Raw genomic sequence first — 16,955 nt, 5'->3', positions numbered from 1 at the left:
GCGTAGCTACAGACAAGCATTCCCAAAAGCTCATGCTGGTGGAAAGCTTCACTTTCTGCTATAAACTCACGCAAGTTTTCGTGGTCTCTTTAGCAGACAGGGTAGCTTCAGACCTGAGTGTGCACATGCGCAGACTGGTCTGGAGTTATGCTGGCGGCATATTGCATATGACCCATTTTTATGCCCCCAACAGGCGGCATATAGTTTTCGCACTGTCCATCGGTGGGTCAGTCTGTCCATCCGTCACACTTAAGTGTTCGTTCTCTAATTCAAGTTGTTCTTATCGGATCTTCACCAAACGTGGTCAGAAGTTCTATCTAAATATTTTTTATGCCAAGTTGGAACATGGATCATGCCAGGCCAAAAACTAGGTCATGGGTCACTAAGTGCGTTTCAAATGTTCAGCATGGTGTACGCTCTCTAATTTTAAATGTAGAGTGCACAGGGTACCAGTGCGTGTGGACTGTAGAGAACACAGGGTTCCAGTGGCTGTAGAGTACACAGGGTACCAGTGCATCAGAAATAGGAAGGCAGCGTCAAAACATTTTTCGTTATGAATGGGATTTTTTTGTTCGTCAATGTTTGCAATTTCAATACTTTATCCCTGTTAATGCTTATAATAAGAAACAAATTTATACAGATTTTTATGTGTGTTTTTATCCAATATTATTTGCTTTCGATATCCAGTTCTTAAAAATGTCTGAGTGAATAGTTGGCATATTTTTGTTATATTATACATACATGCCAGAAATGTTCAGGTCCGAATCGGGACATTCCATTAAAAATGTTGGGACATTGACCAAACATCAGGACACCTAAAACGATCATTTATGCCACCTTTACTGTAGTCAGTTATCAGTATATTACTCACAAAACCTCATTATTTCTCGCAAAAAATTACAATAAATGTGTTTGAAAATTTCACAAACACAGACTTTCACCATTTTCCGGAAGTAAACACACATGTGCACTAGGCGGACGAATCCATGACATGAAATTTCGGGGCATGTCTCTATTTGACATCCATTTGGGACAGAGGCAGATGTAATCATTTAATGTGATGTGCGCGCATCGAGCACTGTTTTTATTCAACCAATCATCAATTACATCTAAATTTAGATTGATGCAATATGTACATATTATTTTCCGAAAATCAGTCAAAAACAAAAGTAAATCGATGCGAAACAGCAATGTGTACCGGTCAGCGCTCAATCCAAAATTGGTGCTTTTTAACCTCGGGTAATATATTACTCAGAATATCGCGTAATAATATCTTTGGACTTGATTTGGGCCATGAAATACAAAAGCTGTCTGCTTTAAATTCACTACGATTCATCTATCGCTAGCAATTAGCGACCATATCATAGAAACACCATGGTGTGAATGCCTGATGAAATCAATAATTTGCCGATAGATCATTGATAAGGTGTCAAAAACAACACTGGATCACTCGACTAGTAGATATGGTTTGTTAATAAAGGGCAATAAAGGGATTAGCGATGGCAATTTAAGCCAGACAGAGCTTGAATAATGAATTTTATTTTGAACTTATAAAACGTAGGTTGTTTTTTACGAATGTTGGGGCAAATTGTGTCACATCTGGACACGGTGACAAACCAAACACCTCAAAAGCAGGACTGTCCCGCCAAGATCAGGATGTCTGGCGTTTATGTATTATATTTTTGTCTATATGTTGAAGAAACACTCTCATGTTTCACTGTACATCTTGTTTCATAATGATGAAACACTTTTATGTACATATGCGTTTGGTAAGATAAACACAATGTAATAATATTGTTCAATTTTATATAATTTTCCTATATAGATTTAGGTAAGTTAATGCCACCATGTTTTGCTGTATTCAGATTGTTATGATGTTGCTAGAGTATGGTGCAAGACCAGATAGTCCCGACTATGAAGGGAGGTATGTGTGAAAGCTTCCAACAAAACTAACACATCTTCTTTAATTTCATTCAGCTAATTAGAACCACACAAAAAATTACTAGAAATATTGATATTTTTGTGATATGTTAATTCGTCAACATTGTATAAGGCAGAAGATTTAATTGTGATTTGCTCGGTGATTCTATTTCAAAAAGCACTCTTGATTTTAATTACATATTATGTAAACTCTTAACATATTGTATTGCCTGTTACGCGATTTTTTTGCTATTTTATGCTAGACTTACATAGTCTCAAAATTCCTGACTTTTATAGACCATTAACTGGAATTAATACATAAGTTCCTCCTATCATATTGTCGGTTGCAACAGTTCTGTTTCCTGCAATGAGTACCTCAGACTACAAAATTTGAATGTTAAAAATGTCACAGTGATGGCACTTATTCAGTTTTTTTTAACATAGATTTTAGTAATGTCACTAATCATGGTGCAGATCAGCGCATTTTAATAGTCCGAGAGAAGTTTTAGTCTCTGCAAAGTCTGTAAGAGATAGTAATGCAAGTGTAATACCAGTGTAAGCAAACCAGTACATGTATATAATGTATATATAATCTTCTATTTTAAGACCACTGTCATAATTACGGTTTTATATAAATTTTAATGATAGTATGTAAATATATATTTTGCTCTGTTATTATTGGACAAAGACAATGATTGATTTCATTTGTATTAATATCCAGGCCTACTGCTTTTACTGGAGATGCTTTAGTTCTATATCGAGTCTGTCCATTTGTTTATCAGTCCATTAGAATCTGGATTGTGCAATAGTTTATAAACTACTTAAGCTAGGTTAATAAAATTTAATATGTGGATAGAGGGTCATATAAGAAATATGCAAGTTGTTTTAGTTTTTATATCAGACAAAAATTGTGATTCTATGATTAAAACAAAAGTAAACTAGAAATGGCGCGGCAGAGGCCGACGCGTATCCCCACGCCGAATGTTTGACCTAGGTGTGCCCCAGGGTTGGTAATGGGGCCATGCATAGCTGAGATTGACCGTATTGTCATAAGAGAAGTTCATCATCAATTAGAAGTGAATTGGTGTAGAAATGAAGAAGTTATAGTAAAAGGCAATTTTGGGTGGGTGTGACATATGTGGGCAGGGCGCCCCAGGGTTGGTAATGGGGCCATGCATAGTTGAGATTGACCGTATTGTCATAAGAGAGGTTCAGTATCAATTTGAAGTGAATCGGTGTAGAAATGAAGAAATTATAGTAAAAGGCAATTTTGGGTGGGTGTGGTCTATGTGGGCGGGGCGCCCCAGGGTTGGTAATGGGGCCATGCATAGTTGAGATTGACTGTATTGTCATAAGAGAAGTTCAATATCAATTTGAAGTGAATCGGTGTAGAAATGAAGAAATTATAGTAAAGGCAATTTTGGGTGGGTGTGGTCTATGTGGGCGGGGCCCCAGGGTTGGTTATGGGGCCATGCATAGTTGAGATTGACCCTAATGTCATAAGAGAAGTTCAGTATCAATTTGAAGTGAATCCGTGTAGAAATGAAAAAATTATAGTAAATGGAATTTTTTGGTGGGTGTGGCCTATGTGGGCGGGCGCCCCAGGGTTGGGATTGGGGCCATGCATAGTTGAGATTGACCCTAATGTCATAACAAAAGTTCAGTATCAATTTGAAGTGAATCCGTGTAGAAATGAAAAAATTATAGTAAATGGAAATTTTTGGTGGGTGTGGCCTATGTGGGCGGGGCGCCCCAGGGTTGGGAATGGGGCCATGCATGGTTGAGATTGACCGTATTGTCATAGGTGAGGTCCAGTATCAATTTGAAGTGAATCGGTGTAGAAATAAAGAAGTAAATGTAAAATAACCTAAAAAAATGAGTGATAATTTCTGACGCGGCCCCACCCCAACCCCTATAACTTTTGACCCAGGGGTCAGATCAAAATTCCAAATAGTGCAGGGTCGCACATATGCTCATAGCTACCATGTGTGTAAATTTCAAGGTTCTAGTGCTTTTAGTGTAGGAGGAGATAGTGGCCAGGACGGACGGACAGACGGACGGACAGACGGACGGACGGACGGCGGAGATCACCACAATATCCCCACCTTTTTTTCAAAAAGCGTGGGGATAAAAATTACTAAAGCTTTGTTGATGAAACTTGGTATGTGTAAAAAGGGCTGTTTGTCTGTGACAAAGTCCATGTTCACATGTTGTTCCTCTCCAGAACGCCGATAGACTTTGCGTCCGCTTCTGACAAGATCTGGCCCCATTTTGCAGCCATGGGCGTGAAACGTGTTTCCAGGGCGGAGCTAGTGGAGAAGAGAGTGCTCAGACCAGTATGGTGTTAAAATGGTTCTCATATGGCTTCAATACTTAAATACATCAGTTATTTATTATAAAGGTTTATGTGGATGCTATCAAAATGAAAGACATTATAAAACACAAAATAAATCAACTAATAAAACAAATTGTCTAACAAACTCATGTCCTATGATCAGTGCATTATTTTACTGGAGCCTAAGGAGGTCATGCTTGTTGAAATTTTGTTTTGTATTGGCTAGTTTTCTTCATACGATAATTATCTAAATTTGTGGAAGCAGCTTTTAATTTGTAGTACTTTTATTTATAAAAAAAGCAGTGAAATGAGACAATGTGTCAGGCAGATAATGTTTTGAATTTGGTGAAGACATATTTGTAGGTAATTGACTTGTTCGATAAATATTTTCTTTACATTTTTATCCCCCGCCATAGGCGGAGGGATATTGTTTTGGCGTTGTCCGTCCATCCGTTTAGTCTAAATACAAAAAATCAACTTGATGTCCTGCTACGGGAAACTATCTTGTAAAAAATATATGTGAAAAACATTTTATATTAATCATCAACATAAATGAATGTAAAAATAATAGTACTTTACGCAATTTATCTTGTCCATAATGTGTATATGATATATAGAATAGCAAGTATATATGATTATTTAATCAAATATCATTATAATATTTTACATAGATATGGAATGAAATATTTAGAATCATTAAACAAGTTTACTCTATTTAATTTATGATAATACGGACGAAAGCCCGCTTCGCGGGCATTGACCATTCATACATATGGGAATTTAGACATAAAATTACATAAGAATACCACATATGGGTACGTCTCAAAAACATTTGCCACGCGACATATATTTTCGCGATGCTATTTTTGAACTTGAACAAATCAAAAACACTTTGACATATGCTAAATCACATGTAAATACATACCTCAGGAAAAGTTATATCAATGACATCATAATTGTGTAGCGAATCGTACTAAATATTCTCGCATTATTTGTTTTTCTTCGCAACCGTTCCAGAATTAGGTCATTACTCAATTATCTCCCCTGAATGCTCTTCTTCAGTGGGTATAAGCCGAAGACTGGTTCACTACATATAGTAACAGTCTTCACCGAACACAATTTAAGGGAACATAACCCGTCTTTAATATATCGCAGAATCTCCGATTTCTGTCGAATTTATTTGCTTTGATCTTTTCGATATCTTATTGTTATTATTATCCTGACAAATCACAAACGCTTGTTAAAAAATTATTTGTTTTAAACACTATAGTTGGCAACTCTATTCTTCCAGTATTCTCGCGGTATTTCAATAACGACACCCTACTGTTTATGTATCAGAATTTGTGACGCACTTTCCATTCGCTCTCAGAAAGAAGTTTTACGTTTGATCATGAGCAATATTCTGGTAAGTTGTCATTGTTATTCAACAGAAACACATTTATTCACACATTTTTAAGATATTCAGATCTAACTTTTTAGTCTTTTAGCTTTAATTTTTAAAGTATTTACACCTCGTCTGCTCGCACTTTACCGATATCCCGAAAGGTTACATATCACTATAAATAGTTTAGGCCTTAAACCACAAAATCCGATACCGTTGGAATTTTCGTACCACAATCTTACGTAAAAAATCTTCCAGATTTGAAATCAACAAAAAACAAGACATTTATAAATTGTCTGCATTATTGATCAAATTTTAAGATATTTGTTGGTTTTCCGTTTTTAGAAGCTGTTCTGCCAAGGCAAGAGCTGGGCATCATACAAGCCATTCTATCCAGCAAAACTGACAGTTTTGGTTTACAGAAATCAACAAAGGAGGGATTCCCGAACTATCAAAATTTCCAAGCTATACACACAGTTATTATCTGTGGTGATCTTTATTGGTTCTGTTTGTTTACTTGGATGGAACATGTGTGAACTTTTATAGAACTTTGAAAAGTCTATATATGTCTATCTGTAAACAAAAATCAGCTGTGGTATAATAAGATCAGATGTGCAAACAATGTCAAAGGGTTGTTAAATTAGCAATTTGAAGGCAATTATGCTGAAAAAATATGAAAAGTTTCCATGCAAATTTTGTCTGTATATCGACAAGTGTCTGCAGATTATTGTCAAACTAGTAATACAAAACTTACCACAAGTATGTAAAAGCACTAAGTACCAGTGATCATTTTTAGTAAGATAGTGTAATTCTAAACAGTAGCAAATACATGTAGCTTGTATAGTAAATGCATAATGCAATTAATATGATTTCTGTTCTATTGCGTAATTAATAAATTGGTTGTTACTTGCTAATCCATGATAAATGTTTTATGGCTAGTGCAAAACCAGCAATGTTAATTTTGTAAAAGGTAATACAATAACACCACTTTGTAATTTCATATACGTAAATATTCTTGAAATGTAGGTTGATGAGTTTTACTTATTTTGTAACATTTTATGTGCAAATAAATGATGTGAAGTGTTTTGTATATCCACACAATTCCACATATCTTTTTATATATGTACTGTATTATGTGTTATTTGAATGTTTAAATAAAAAATATGGATGATATAACATGATGCATTCTAATATTTGCAATCAAATTGTAACTGTAGAGCTAAGTGTATGCAGTTTAGACTGTGATTTTAGAATTGCTACAAAATGGCTAGTTTTTTAGTGGCGACACAATTTAAACTATTCAACAAAAGTTTGCGAAAGAAAATTAGAAACCTGCAAGATACCTGTATTTATTAAATATTTTAATGTGTTAGTGTTTAATGTTGTTATGCTGTTACACATAATTATACATTGATAATAAATAAGAAGACAACTAGCGGTGTTAACATTTCCCAACAGTAGAAATCATTCTTCTGATGAAGTCATTGGTATACAGACGAAAGCTCCAGGTATGGCTTTCAATACGTAGTGTGTGTTATTTGGCAGTCTAAAACTTATTGGATTAAAAAAAATCCTGTCAAATTTTTCAATCAAAATTGATTTGACACATCACATGTACTGTATGCTAAATGCAACTGCTTTAGCAAGCTGTCAAGTTGAATTGAGACATTTGATGAAACAAACTGGTTCCTGGGTAGGACCAGTACTTAGTGTCTATATGACGTACCATGACGTCGAAAGTCTACAAGACCTACTAGGTAGAACGAGAAATGTACTTCGACGTACAGTTTTCACCGACCCTTGAGTGTTAGCCAATCAGAAGACACCTTACATCTGTTGCTTTTAGAGATATTTGACATTGAACATAAGTATTATTATTATTTATACCAAATTATGCAACAATCGACCGCTTACTCATAGATATTGTGCGTATTTATCAAACATTATTATTATTATAATTTATACCAAATTATGCGACTATCGACCGCTAACTCATAGATATTGTGCGTATCTATTGACCTGGCGTGGCGGAATTAACCTCTGACTTATGCAAGTTATGGTTATCACAAAATACGACCAACGGAGAGGTTATAATACATTATTTATCCCGTAAATGCTTGGTAACTGTTTGGTTACCGTTGGGAATTTCCTACACAGTAATGCACTGGACGGTCGTGATACTCTGCCCCGCATGATCAATAAATACTCACAATATGCTGAATAATTTTAATTTTAAAAAGGTAACAATTGAATCTTCTTCAAATTTGTATATAATCTATTTCAATGCATTAAATACTTGAAACTTCTATGTGTTGTTTTTTTGCCATTCTGATATTTTTATTCATTTTGTCGTCAATTAAAAAAGAGATTTTAAACATTTATTATGAATAAATCTGAAGGAAAAGCGGCTCAAGAGACTAGTGTTTTGATTGGCTGTTCAAAAAATGTGTACGTCGAAGTACAAACATGTATGTCGCAGTACAAATTGTACTTTGACGTACAAATATATACTTTGAAGTGTATTTTATATTTATGTCGATGTACAATTATTGTACTTTGACGTACATTTCTCTTTTTAACTTGTAGGTCTTCTTGACTTTCAACCCAAATGGTACGCCATAGTATGTCTTTAGGGTTATCTAAAGAATGCTCCCACTTAAGAGATCAATACAGAGACCTCCCAGTGACTAAGCCAATTAGCAGACACCCCATCCACGATACCACAGACACCGAACCAGCTATAAATTCCTGTGGCTAGAAAACAAAAAATATAAGATGCTAGATCTTTAAGCTTGGAACATGTAACTTGTTTTAAGATTGATTTTTTTTGGATGCATTACTTAATTATTGCAACAATTATAATATTTTGAACACAATCATGTCAATATATTTATTAAAAATACATAGTTATCAAAAAAACTTAAAAAGCTTTTGCCCGTAAATTAGGTAGCACCTATAATCATATTAAGTTTAGGTAGATTATAATTACATATGATGATGATTGTTTTATTGTAAAATATCAATTTATTAAATATATAAAGCACACATTTAACATAAGATTAGGACACAATATGTAAGTGTTTAACGTCATTTCAATTTTGGCGAATTTTTACATTTTTTGGCGCCATTTTATATAACGCCATTTATGACGTCATCATGTACAACGTCATTTGACGTTTAAAACATTTTTCTTTGTTATTTAAATTGTGCAGTCAAATGACGTAAAAATGTAGTTAACATATAATTTCCAATGTTTTGATAAAGGCATTATGCCGAAACGTCAATTAAAGGAGTATAATCAGAGAGTATATATATATATATATATATACAAGAAGATGATGCACACTAAATGGCATTGTACACCATCTGTTAATTACGGAGTTATGGACCTTTTTATCTTGAAAAAATGCTTTTTTGTGTGTCCGGAGCCATATCTTGGAAGTGCTTTGGCAGATTTTATTGAAACTTGTCATGAGTATATATATATATATATATATATATATATATATATATATATAAGATGATGCACACCAAATGGCTTTGTACACCAACTGTTAATAACGGAGTTATGGCCCTTTGTGTCTTGAAATAATGCTTTTTTTAGTGTCAAATATAACACTTTTGTGTCCATAAGCATATTGGCGGGGGATATTAATTTAATGAATTTGCTTGTTAAAAGAATTTTTTTTCATGTGAAAGTTAATTTTTGCAATCTAATACCTATTTAAAGTATCTGTTTAAAATTAAAAAAAATACTGTTTTATACTTAAAATTACATATCTATGAGTACGTGTTTAGGTCACAGTGAATTTGTCATTGCAAAATCACCTTTATAGATAATACTTTTTGCATTTAGAATTTGTCATAAAATAAACAATCTCAAGTAAGTTGTTTTAACAACAAAAACAAGAAAATAAAAGAACTTAAATGTAAATTTGTCCTGTGATATTTCCATCTGTTTTTTATATTACAGACATCTAGTCATTCAGTGGGTCGGCGAATTCGACCATTCAGTCAGGGAATAGAAATGGTATGTGTATTTGTGTCCCTGAACACTTAATTGTTATCCCTGAAATTTCGTGAAATGTGATTTCCAATACAACTGATGTTATATTGATGATAAAATATAAAGAAATGACCAATGATTTTATGGAATTTATCATTGAAATACTGTCTATTTGAAAAGAAAATCAAGTCTAGGTAGAAAGCGTGGTCCAAGGTAAGCCTCACCAATCAATCCAATCTGAGACGATAGATTGAGCACATGCATTGAGCCCAATTTTTCAAACAGAAAGAGTTAAATATTTTCAAACAATGTGTGAGTGTATTACAACCTTTTTGGTTTTTGAGATTTTTTAATTAACTTATTGATATTAGTTCACAAAAGCTCTGCATTAAAAATATATATTACAATAAATGCAAATTTTTGCTTTAAGTTTTCCTAAAATGTAAAATGCAAGTTCCTTCCATGGCTTTGTATATAATTCAAATGCAGAAAGGCTACCAACACCAAGGTTCATGAGCTTAATTGTAAAAGAGGTCGCTGTTGAGTAGTGAAATTGAAGTCCTTCTAGCAGTCAAGAGGTCACGGGGTTGTGGGAGTGTGTTTTTTTTTAGATCTACCCCAATAACACATAGTACTGGTTCTACCCAGGAAGTGGACTCAAAAGCATTTCAACAAGCCTTCAGCATCGATACTATCAAGCTATAATAAATATGTTAAAACTATTAACCTTAATTGTAGAAGTAATTTCATGAGCTGATGATGACCTTTGCTGATATTTTCAGGCCTCCTTTGACCGTACTGAGTCTAAGTATGAGCATAACAGTGACCCCTTCATCCACGCTGCAGTTACGGGGGACGTGTTAGCAGACCAGGAACAAGGGGAGACTACTTCTACCAATGCAAGTTCCAGTCAACAACCACGGTTCTCTATCTGGAGATGAGACTGTATAGGAAGAGTTGTGACTAGAAGCTGAAGAAAAGGGTCGCTGGGGATCAAGGAACATTCCATCTGATGGAGATTTCACCTGGTGGAAAATGTTTTGACTTGTCGTTCGGATGGATTCAGTTGACCTTTGGTTACATGTTTATGGCCAATATTGACTGTAATTGCCTTGCATGAGTATGGGAGCAGTGGGATGTATTAGCTGTGGAACTGTACATTGATCTATGCTGGGCGACAGATATGGAGTGTATTTGCGTAAACTCTTATTTCTAGTACACTTTTTTTTTAGTAAATTTAAAATTCAATGCATGATTAAACTCAAATTTTATACTGAATACTCCTTTTTCAAACAAATTGGGTAAAGATAAGTCAATGTTCATGTTTAACCCTTTCCCTCTCAGAAGCAAAGTGAAAATGGCTATGTTCAAACAGCATAAAACCAGAACAGCCTGCGAGTAGCTCCCTGTCTGTTCAGGTTTTATGCTGTTTGATGCTCATCAGTTTCTAAGAGTTGGAATAGAAGCTTCTAAAACTTAAATCTAGTAAAAAAAGGTCTTTAATTAAATTTAACCTGCCAAGGGACTACAAATGCATCAAAATAAGTATCTAAGTGGTATAGGGTCAAGTTGTAGTACTAGTAATTCAGCAAAATATAAATTTGACTGTGGCAAAATCCTTAGCTTCTGCATAAATGTAAGTATAGCTTTTGGGATTGTATCAAAATTGTTGATTCCCAGGATGTGAAAGCATTTGATGTTTGAGTGATTTACACATACATTTTAAGTTAACATTAATCATTCTTTGGTATTGGCAATCACAGTGTCACTGTTCTCTTGTGAATGAGAATATCCCTTGGTTGTTAAATTTTCATTTGGTCATTTTGCAGGTTTTAGAACTTTTGTTGTGTTTGTCATAAGCAGCATGAAAATGTGTTGGCTTGTGGGTGGGTCAAAGATTGTGACAAAAAATAAGAAGTTTTTATTGATATGATGATTAATTAATTATACAAAATGTATCAGTTGTTTTTTATGGAGCAAAAATGTGACTGTTTGCATGGTCTTCATTGTATCATATAAAATTATCATGCTTTTGGTGAATGTGTTAAATGAATAAGATGCAGTTATTATATCAGTATAAAAGCACTTGATCCTGAGAGAAGTATGAGATAATGTTATATTTCAATGCACCAGGATTTATGTTTTGGTGATGCAAAAATTATGTTTCTGCCATATGCAGCCAGGGTAGTTCCTGACCAGCCTGCGCATGTGTCTAGACTTTAATGCTGACAAAGTAGCTTCTGACTGGACTGGGTGACTGTGCAGGCTGGTCTGGAACTACCCTGGCCTCATGTTGCATAAGACCCATTTTTACCTAAAGCGAGTTTTATATGTTCTGTTATTGATGACCCTACTTTACTTTGCAGCATGTTTCCTTATTATATGAAGTTTTGCAATTGTGATTTTTATCATCGTTTTTATACGCCCGTATAAAATACGGGACGTATTATGTGAAACCCCTTGGCGGCGGGCGGGCGGCGGGCGGCGGGCGGAAGGCATCACTTTGTCCGGACTCTAATTCAAATTGTATTCATCCGATCTTCACCAAACTTGGTCAGCAGTTGCATCTAGTTGATATCTAGGCCAAGTTCGAATATGGGTCATGCCGGGTCAAAAACTAGGTCATAGGGTCAATAAGTGCATTTTCAAAGGGGCCACTTTGTCCGGACTCTATTTCAAATTGTATTCATCCGATCTTCACCAAACTTGGTCAGCAGTTGCATCTAGTTGATATATAGGCCAAGTTCGAATATGGGTCATGCCGGGTCAAAAACTAGGTCATAGGGTCAATTAGTGCATTTTCAACGGCGCCACTTTGTCCGGACTCTAATTCAAATTGTATTCATCCGATCTTCACCAAACTTGGTCAGAAGTTGTATCTAGACAATATCTAGGTCAAGTTCGAATATGGGTCATGCTGGGTCAAAAACTAGGTCACAGGGTCACTTAGTGCATTTCAAGCATTTAGCATGGTGTCCACTCTCTAATTGAAGTAGTTTTCATCCAATCTTCACCAAACTTGGTCAGAAGTTGTATCTAGACAGTATTTAGGTCAAGTTGGAATATGGGTCATTCCAGGTCAAAAACTAGGTCACAGGGTCACTTAAACCATTTCAAGCATTTAGCAAGTGCTCTCTAATTGAAGTAGTTTTCATCCGATCTTCACCAACTTTGGTCAGAAGTTGTATCTAGACAATATCTACATGTAGGTCAAGTTCAAATATGGGTCTTGCCAGGTTAAAAACTAGGTCACGAGGTCCCGTAGTGCATTTCAAGCATTTAGCATGGTGTCTGCTCTCTAATTGAAGTAGTTTTCATCAGATCTTCACCAACTTTGGTCAGAAGTTGTGTCTAGATGATATGTAGGTCAAGTTCAAATATGGGTCATGGTAAAGTTATCAAGTTGTCCAAAGTCTTAAAACGGGCGTATCTTGTGACAGTTTGGCACTCTTGTTTAAAATAACAAAATGTATGCCCAATTTTCAAATGATCATTTCCGTAATTATTTTTGTTTGTATTGACATCATAAACAACAATATTGTCACGTAATCATTCATAGTTCATGGACAACACATAGTTACTAGCAATGTTCATTACTCTTAAATTACTGGTGTGTAACCTATCATTCGATATCTCGTCATGCGCGTATTGCCAAGATGACGAGTTTTGCATTAACTACCATTTTCTCGTGCCGCGCATGGGACAAGTCCGTCCCTCACTATTAATGTTAATTTCTCTGCATAATGTAGGATAAAATATTCAACAACACCATATATCAGTTTCTAGTCCAATTTAATGTCTGACTTAACTAATATTTCAGTTATACAAATACGCTGTGATTGCTACATGATTGTGTCTTTTTATGTCCCCCACTATAGTAGTGGGGGACATATTGTTTTTGCCCTGTCTGTTGGTCTGTTGGTCTGTCTGTTGGTCTGTCTGTTGGTCTGTCTGTTTGCACCAACTTTAACATTTTGCAATAACTTTTGCTATATTGAAGATAGCAACTTCATATTTGGCATGCATGTGTACCTCATGAAGCTGCACATTTTGAGTGGTGAAAGGTCAAGGTGAAGGTCATCCTTCAAGGTCAGAGGTCAAATATATGTGGCCAAAATCGCTCATTTTATGAATACTTTTGCAATATTGAAGATAGCAACTTGATATTTGGCATGCATGTGTATCTCATGGAGCTGCACATTTTGAGTGGTGAAAGGTCAAGGTCATCCTTCAAGGTCAGAGGTCAAATATATGTGGCCCAAATTGCTTATTTTATAAATACTTTTGCAATATTGAAGATAGCAACTTGATATTTGGCATGCATGTGCATCTCATGGAGCTGCACATTTTGAGTGGTGAAAGGTCAAGGTCAAGGTCATCCTTCAAGGTCAGAGGTCAAATATATGTGGCCCAAATCGCTTATTTTATGAATTCTTTTGCAATATTGAAGATAGCAACTTGATATTTGGCATGCATGTGTATCTCATAGAGCTGCACATTTTGAGAAGTGAAAGGTCAAGGTCATCCTTCACAAGGTCAAGGTCATCCTACAAGGTCAAACGTCATATAGGGGGACATTGTGTTTCACAAACACATCTTGTTTCCATCTGTACACCTCTAGGTCTAAACGCTAACTGAACTATTTCCCTTTAACATTTGCCCCATGAAACTCAGTTATGAATCCCATTGGTCAGTCTTCTAAATGAGCTGATTGGCTAGATTACCATTGGTCAGTCAATGCGTTGCTTGACCAATACAAACATACCCGGCCTTGTGTCAACTATACTATTCTTGAATCTCTCCCTCATCGATAAGCTTATTTGAACATATGTGCACTTTGTGACTGTCATGTTTACTGGCCCTTTTGATAAAATTTTCAATATTTCTTACATGAGGTAAACCCACATATTCCACCTACAATTTCTAACCATAATGTGACAATATACATCTCTGTAACTACAACATGAAGAAAGGTCCCCTTGGCGTATAAGGCTATGGTGTCAACCTAGCAATCATGAGGTCATGGGTTTCAATAGCGGAGCTTTCTTTAGATCTCTCCCATAGACATCAATAACCAGCTCTAGTCCCAGAAACCGACTAGAGAAAATTACAATAAGCCTTAGGCTTTCGATGCAATCAAGCTAGAATAAATAAAATGTTTAAACTAACTGCAACTACAGAATAGTTTTAATTGTTAGTAAGTTTTTTATCAGCCCACTACTTGGTTTCATCAAATGTGTCTTGTTCTGACAAAACTGGGCATAATGCATGTGCGTAATGTGCCGTCCCAGATTAGCCTGTGCAGTCCGCATAGGCTAATCAGGGACGACACTTTTCGCTTAAACTTGATTTTCGGTAAGAAGGGACTTCCTGTTAGTAATTTTTTTATCAGCCCACTACTTGGTTTCATCAAATGTGTCTTGTTCTGACAAAACTGGGCATAATGCATGTGCGTAATGTGCCGTCCCAGATTAGCCTGTGCATCCCGCACAGGCTTATCAGGGACGACACTTTCCGCTTAAACTTGATTTTCGGTAAGAAGGGACTTCCTTTAAACTAAAAATACCATAAAAGCGGAAAGTGTCGTCCCTGATTAGCCTGTGGGGACTGCGGACTGCACAGGCTAATCTGGGACGGCACTTTACGCACAAGCATTAAGCCCAGTTTTCTCAGAACAAGACACAAATCACGATCCTGGGCTTATAACTGGCCACACCCAGGGGGTAATATTGGTATTATTCACTTGAATAGCAAAAAAAATTATAATTATTTTTCCTTTGAAACCACAAGACCTTAAAGTTTAGTATTTGTTTTTTTTAACAATATATTCTGGTTCTCTACGAACTTTGTTTAAAAAATGCTTTATGGTGTAAAAACTGGCCATGTTGCATGGTCCAATTTTCAATTATTACAACCTGCGTCATTTTTCTACATGCGGCGTTGTGGGGTATTGAGCACAGTTAAATGTCCGTGTTTGTGCTTAAAGTTATGTGCCTGAGAAAAACAAAATAATTTATTAATAGTAATTTATGTGTACAGCATGTTTTGCACTGTCCTTATTTTGTTTATGCTTTTCATAACATGACAGTTCATGTATTTGTTATCCGTATATTGTTGTATGAATTGTTGTTAAATGCAATAATAAAACTGAGATTCACGAAGTGGTTAAGTGTTTTCCTTGACATTTCTGAAATATTTCAATATCAAATTACAAAGAATCACTTATCCAGATGTGTGTGTCCATTGTACTCATGTAAGTTCTTGACTATTTAATTACAACTCTAGTCAACAAGCACTTGTATTACTTCAGCACATGTCCGTTAGAAGTTTAATCACTTTACGAACTATCGAAACTACAATAGCGTCAACAATTAGTCTATTCTTGTAGTATATCCGCATTTTATGAATTGCTTACAACAATCTCGTCAGCTAAGATTTTCGTATCTCGGACAGTTACACATTGTCTACTGTCAATTCTGACATTATACTTAACTCCGCCAGTTACACATTTCCACTGCAAAACCGTCAGTAATGATGCACACTCAGTGCAGATAAAAGTGTTAAAAAGACGAGTGTGCAAGATAAAAGTATGTTAAATTTATTATAAGATGAAGTGATTTCAGGTTAAAAACTGATAAAAACATGTATCCCGGAGTTCAAGGGGCGGAAGGGACAGCAGGAACTACTTAAACCCTTCAAGATCATGATGTAAAACTGTAGTGGCAGGGAGGTTGTTCCACGTCACAATAGGATTAGCACTTGGGGAAAATGAAAACTTATAATAATTTGCAGTGGTATGGATCTGTCTGTAGGAGAGGGGGCGCATGTGACGAGTGAATCTGGTGGGTCGCTCGATATATGATGGTAGGGACACAGCAACTAAACCTCGAACAATTTTGAAAAAGATTATTAATTTAGTGTCATTTCGTCTGCTTTGTAGGGTCTGCCAACCAAGTTTGGTCTACAATAATCCCGCGTGTTATACATCATTTACTACATACCGTCAGTTATGAGATTGTTGTTTTTCCCCCTACAATTATGTATGGTATACAATAATTCCGCCAATTAAATATATTTTCGACTTAAACCCATTGATGCCCAGCGTCTAGAAAAAAAGGCCTTGGCAAACAGCGTAGACCCTGATGAGACGCCGCATAATGCGGCGGCGTATCAGGGTCAACGTTGTTTGCCTAAAGGAATTTCTGTAAGAAATATTCTAAATATAGAAATAAATATACTACACATCCCTAATTTTCGAAATAAATTGATCCAATTTAGAAGGATGGGATAGTCCACTAGGCATACATGGGTTA

General features: G+C 35.6%; 1 protein-coding gene across 4 annotated transcripts in view; it reads left to right on the top strand.

Annotated features, from left to right (window-relative positions):
- LOC127855450 (ankyrin repeat and SOCS box protein 11-like) overlaps window positions 1–15,799 on the top strand; it is a 35,845-nt gene extending 20,046 nt beyond the window's left edge. For 2 of the 4 annotated variants that reach the window (XM_052391034.1, XM_052391033.1), the window contains 4 exons: window positions 1,866–1,924; window positions 4,145–4,256; window positions 9,610–9,666; window positions 10,425–15,799. In XM_052391034.1, coding sequence (XP_052246994.1) covers window positions 1,866–1,924; window positions 4,145–4,256; window positions 9,610–9,666; window positions 10,425–10,583 — 387 coding nt within the window. In that variant the 3' untranslated portion in view covers window positions 10,584–15,799. The remainder of the gene's footprint in view (window positions 1–1,865; window positions 1,925–4,144; window positions 4,257–9,609; window positions 9,667–10,424) is intronic. The other 2 variants (XR_008037538.1, XR_008037539.1) reach the window with 2 other exon arrangements.
- The last annotated feature ends 1,156 nt before the right edge of the window (window positions 15,800–16,955 follow it).

This window comes from Dreissena polymorpha, chromosome 13, assembly GCF_020536995.1.
Source record: "Dreissena polymorpha isolate Duluth1 chromosome 13, UMN_Dpol_1.0, whole genome shotgun sequence".
Lineage (NCBI taxonomy): Eukaryota > Metazoa > Mollusca > Bivalvia > Myida > Dreissenidae > Dreissena > Dreissena polymorpha.
The sequence above is the reverse complement of the archived record's forward strand: the minus strand, read 5'-3'. Positions and strand labels throughout refer to the sequence as shown.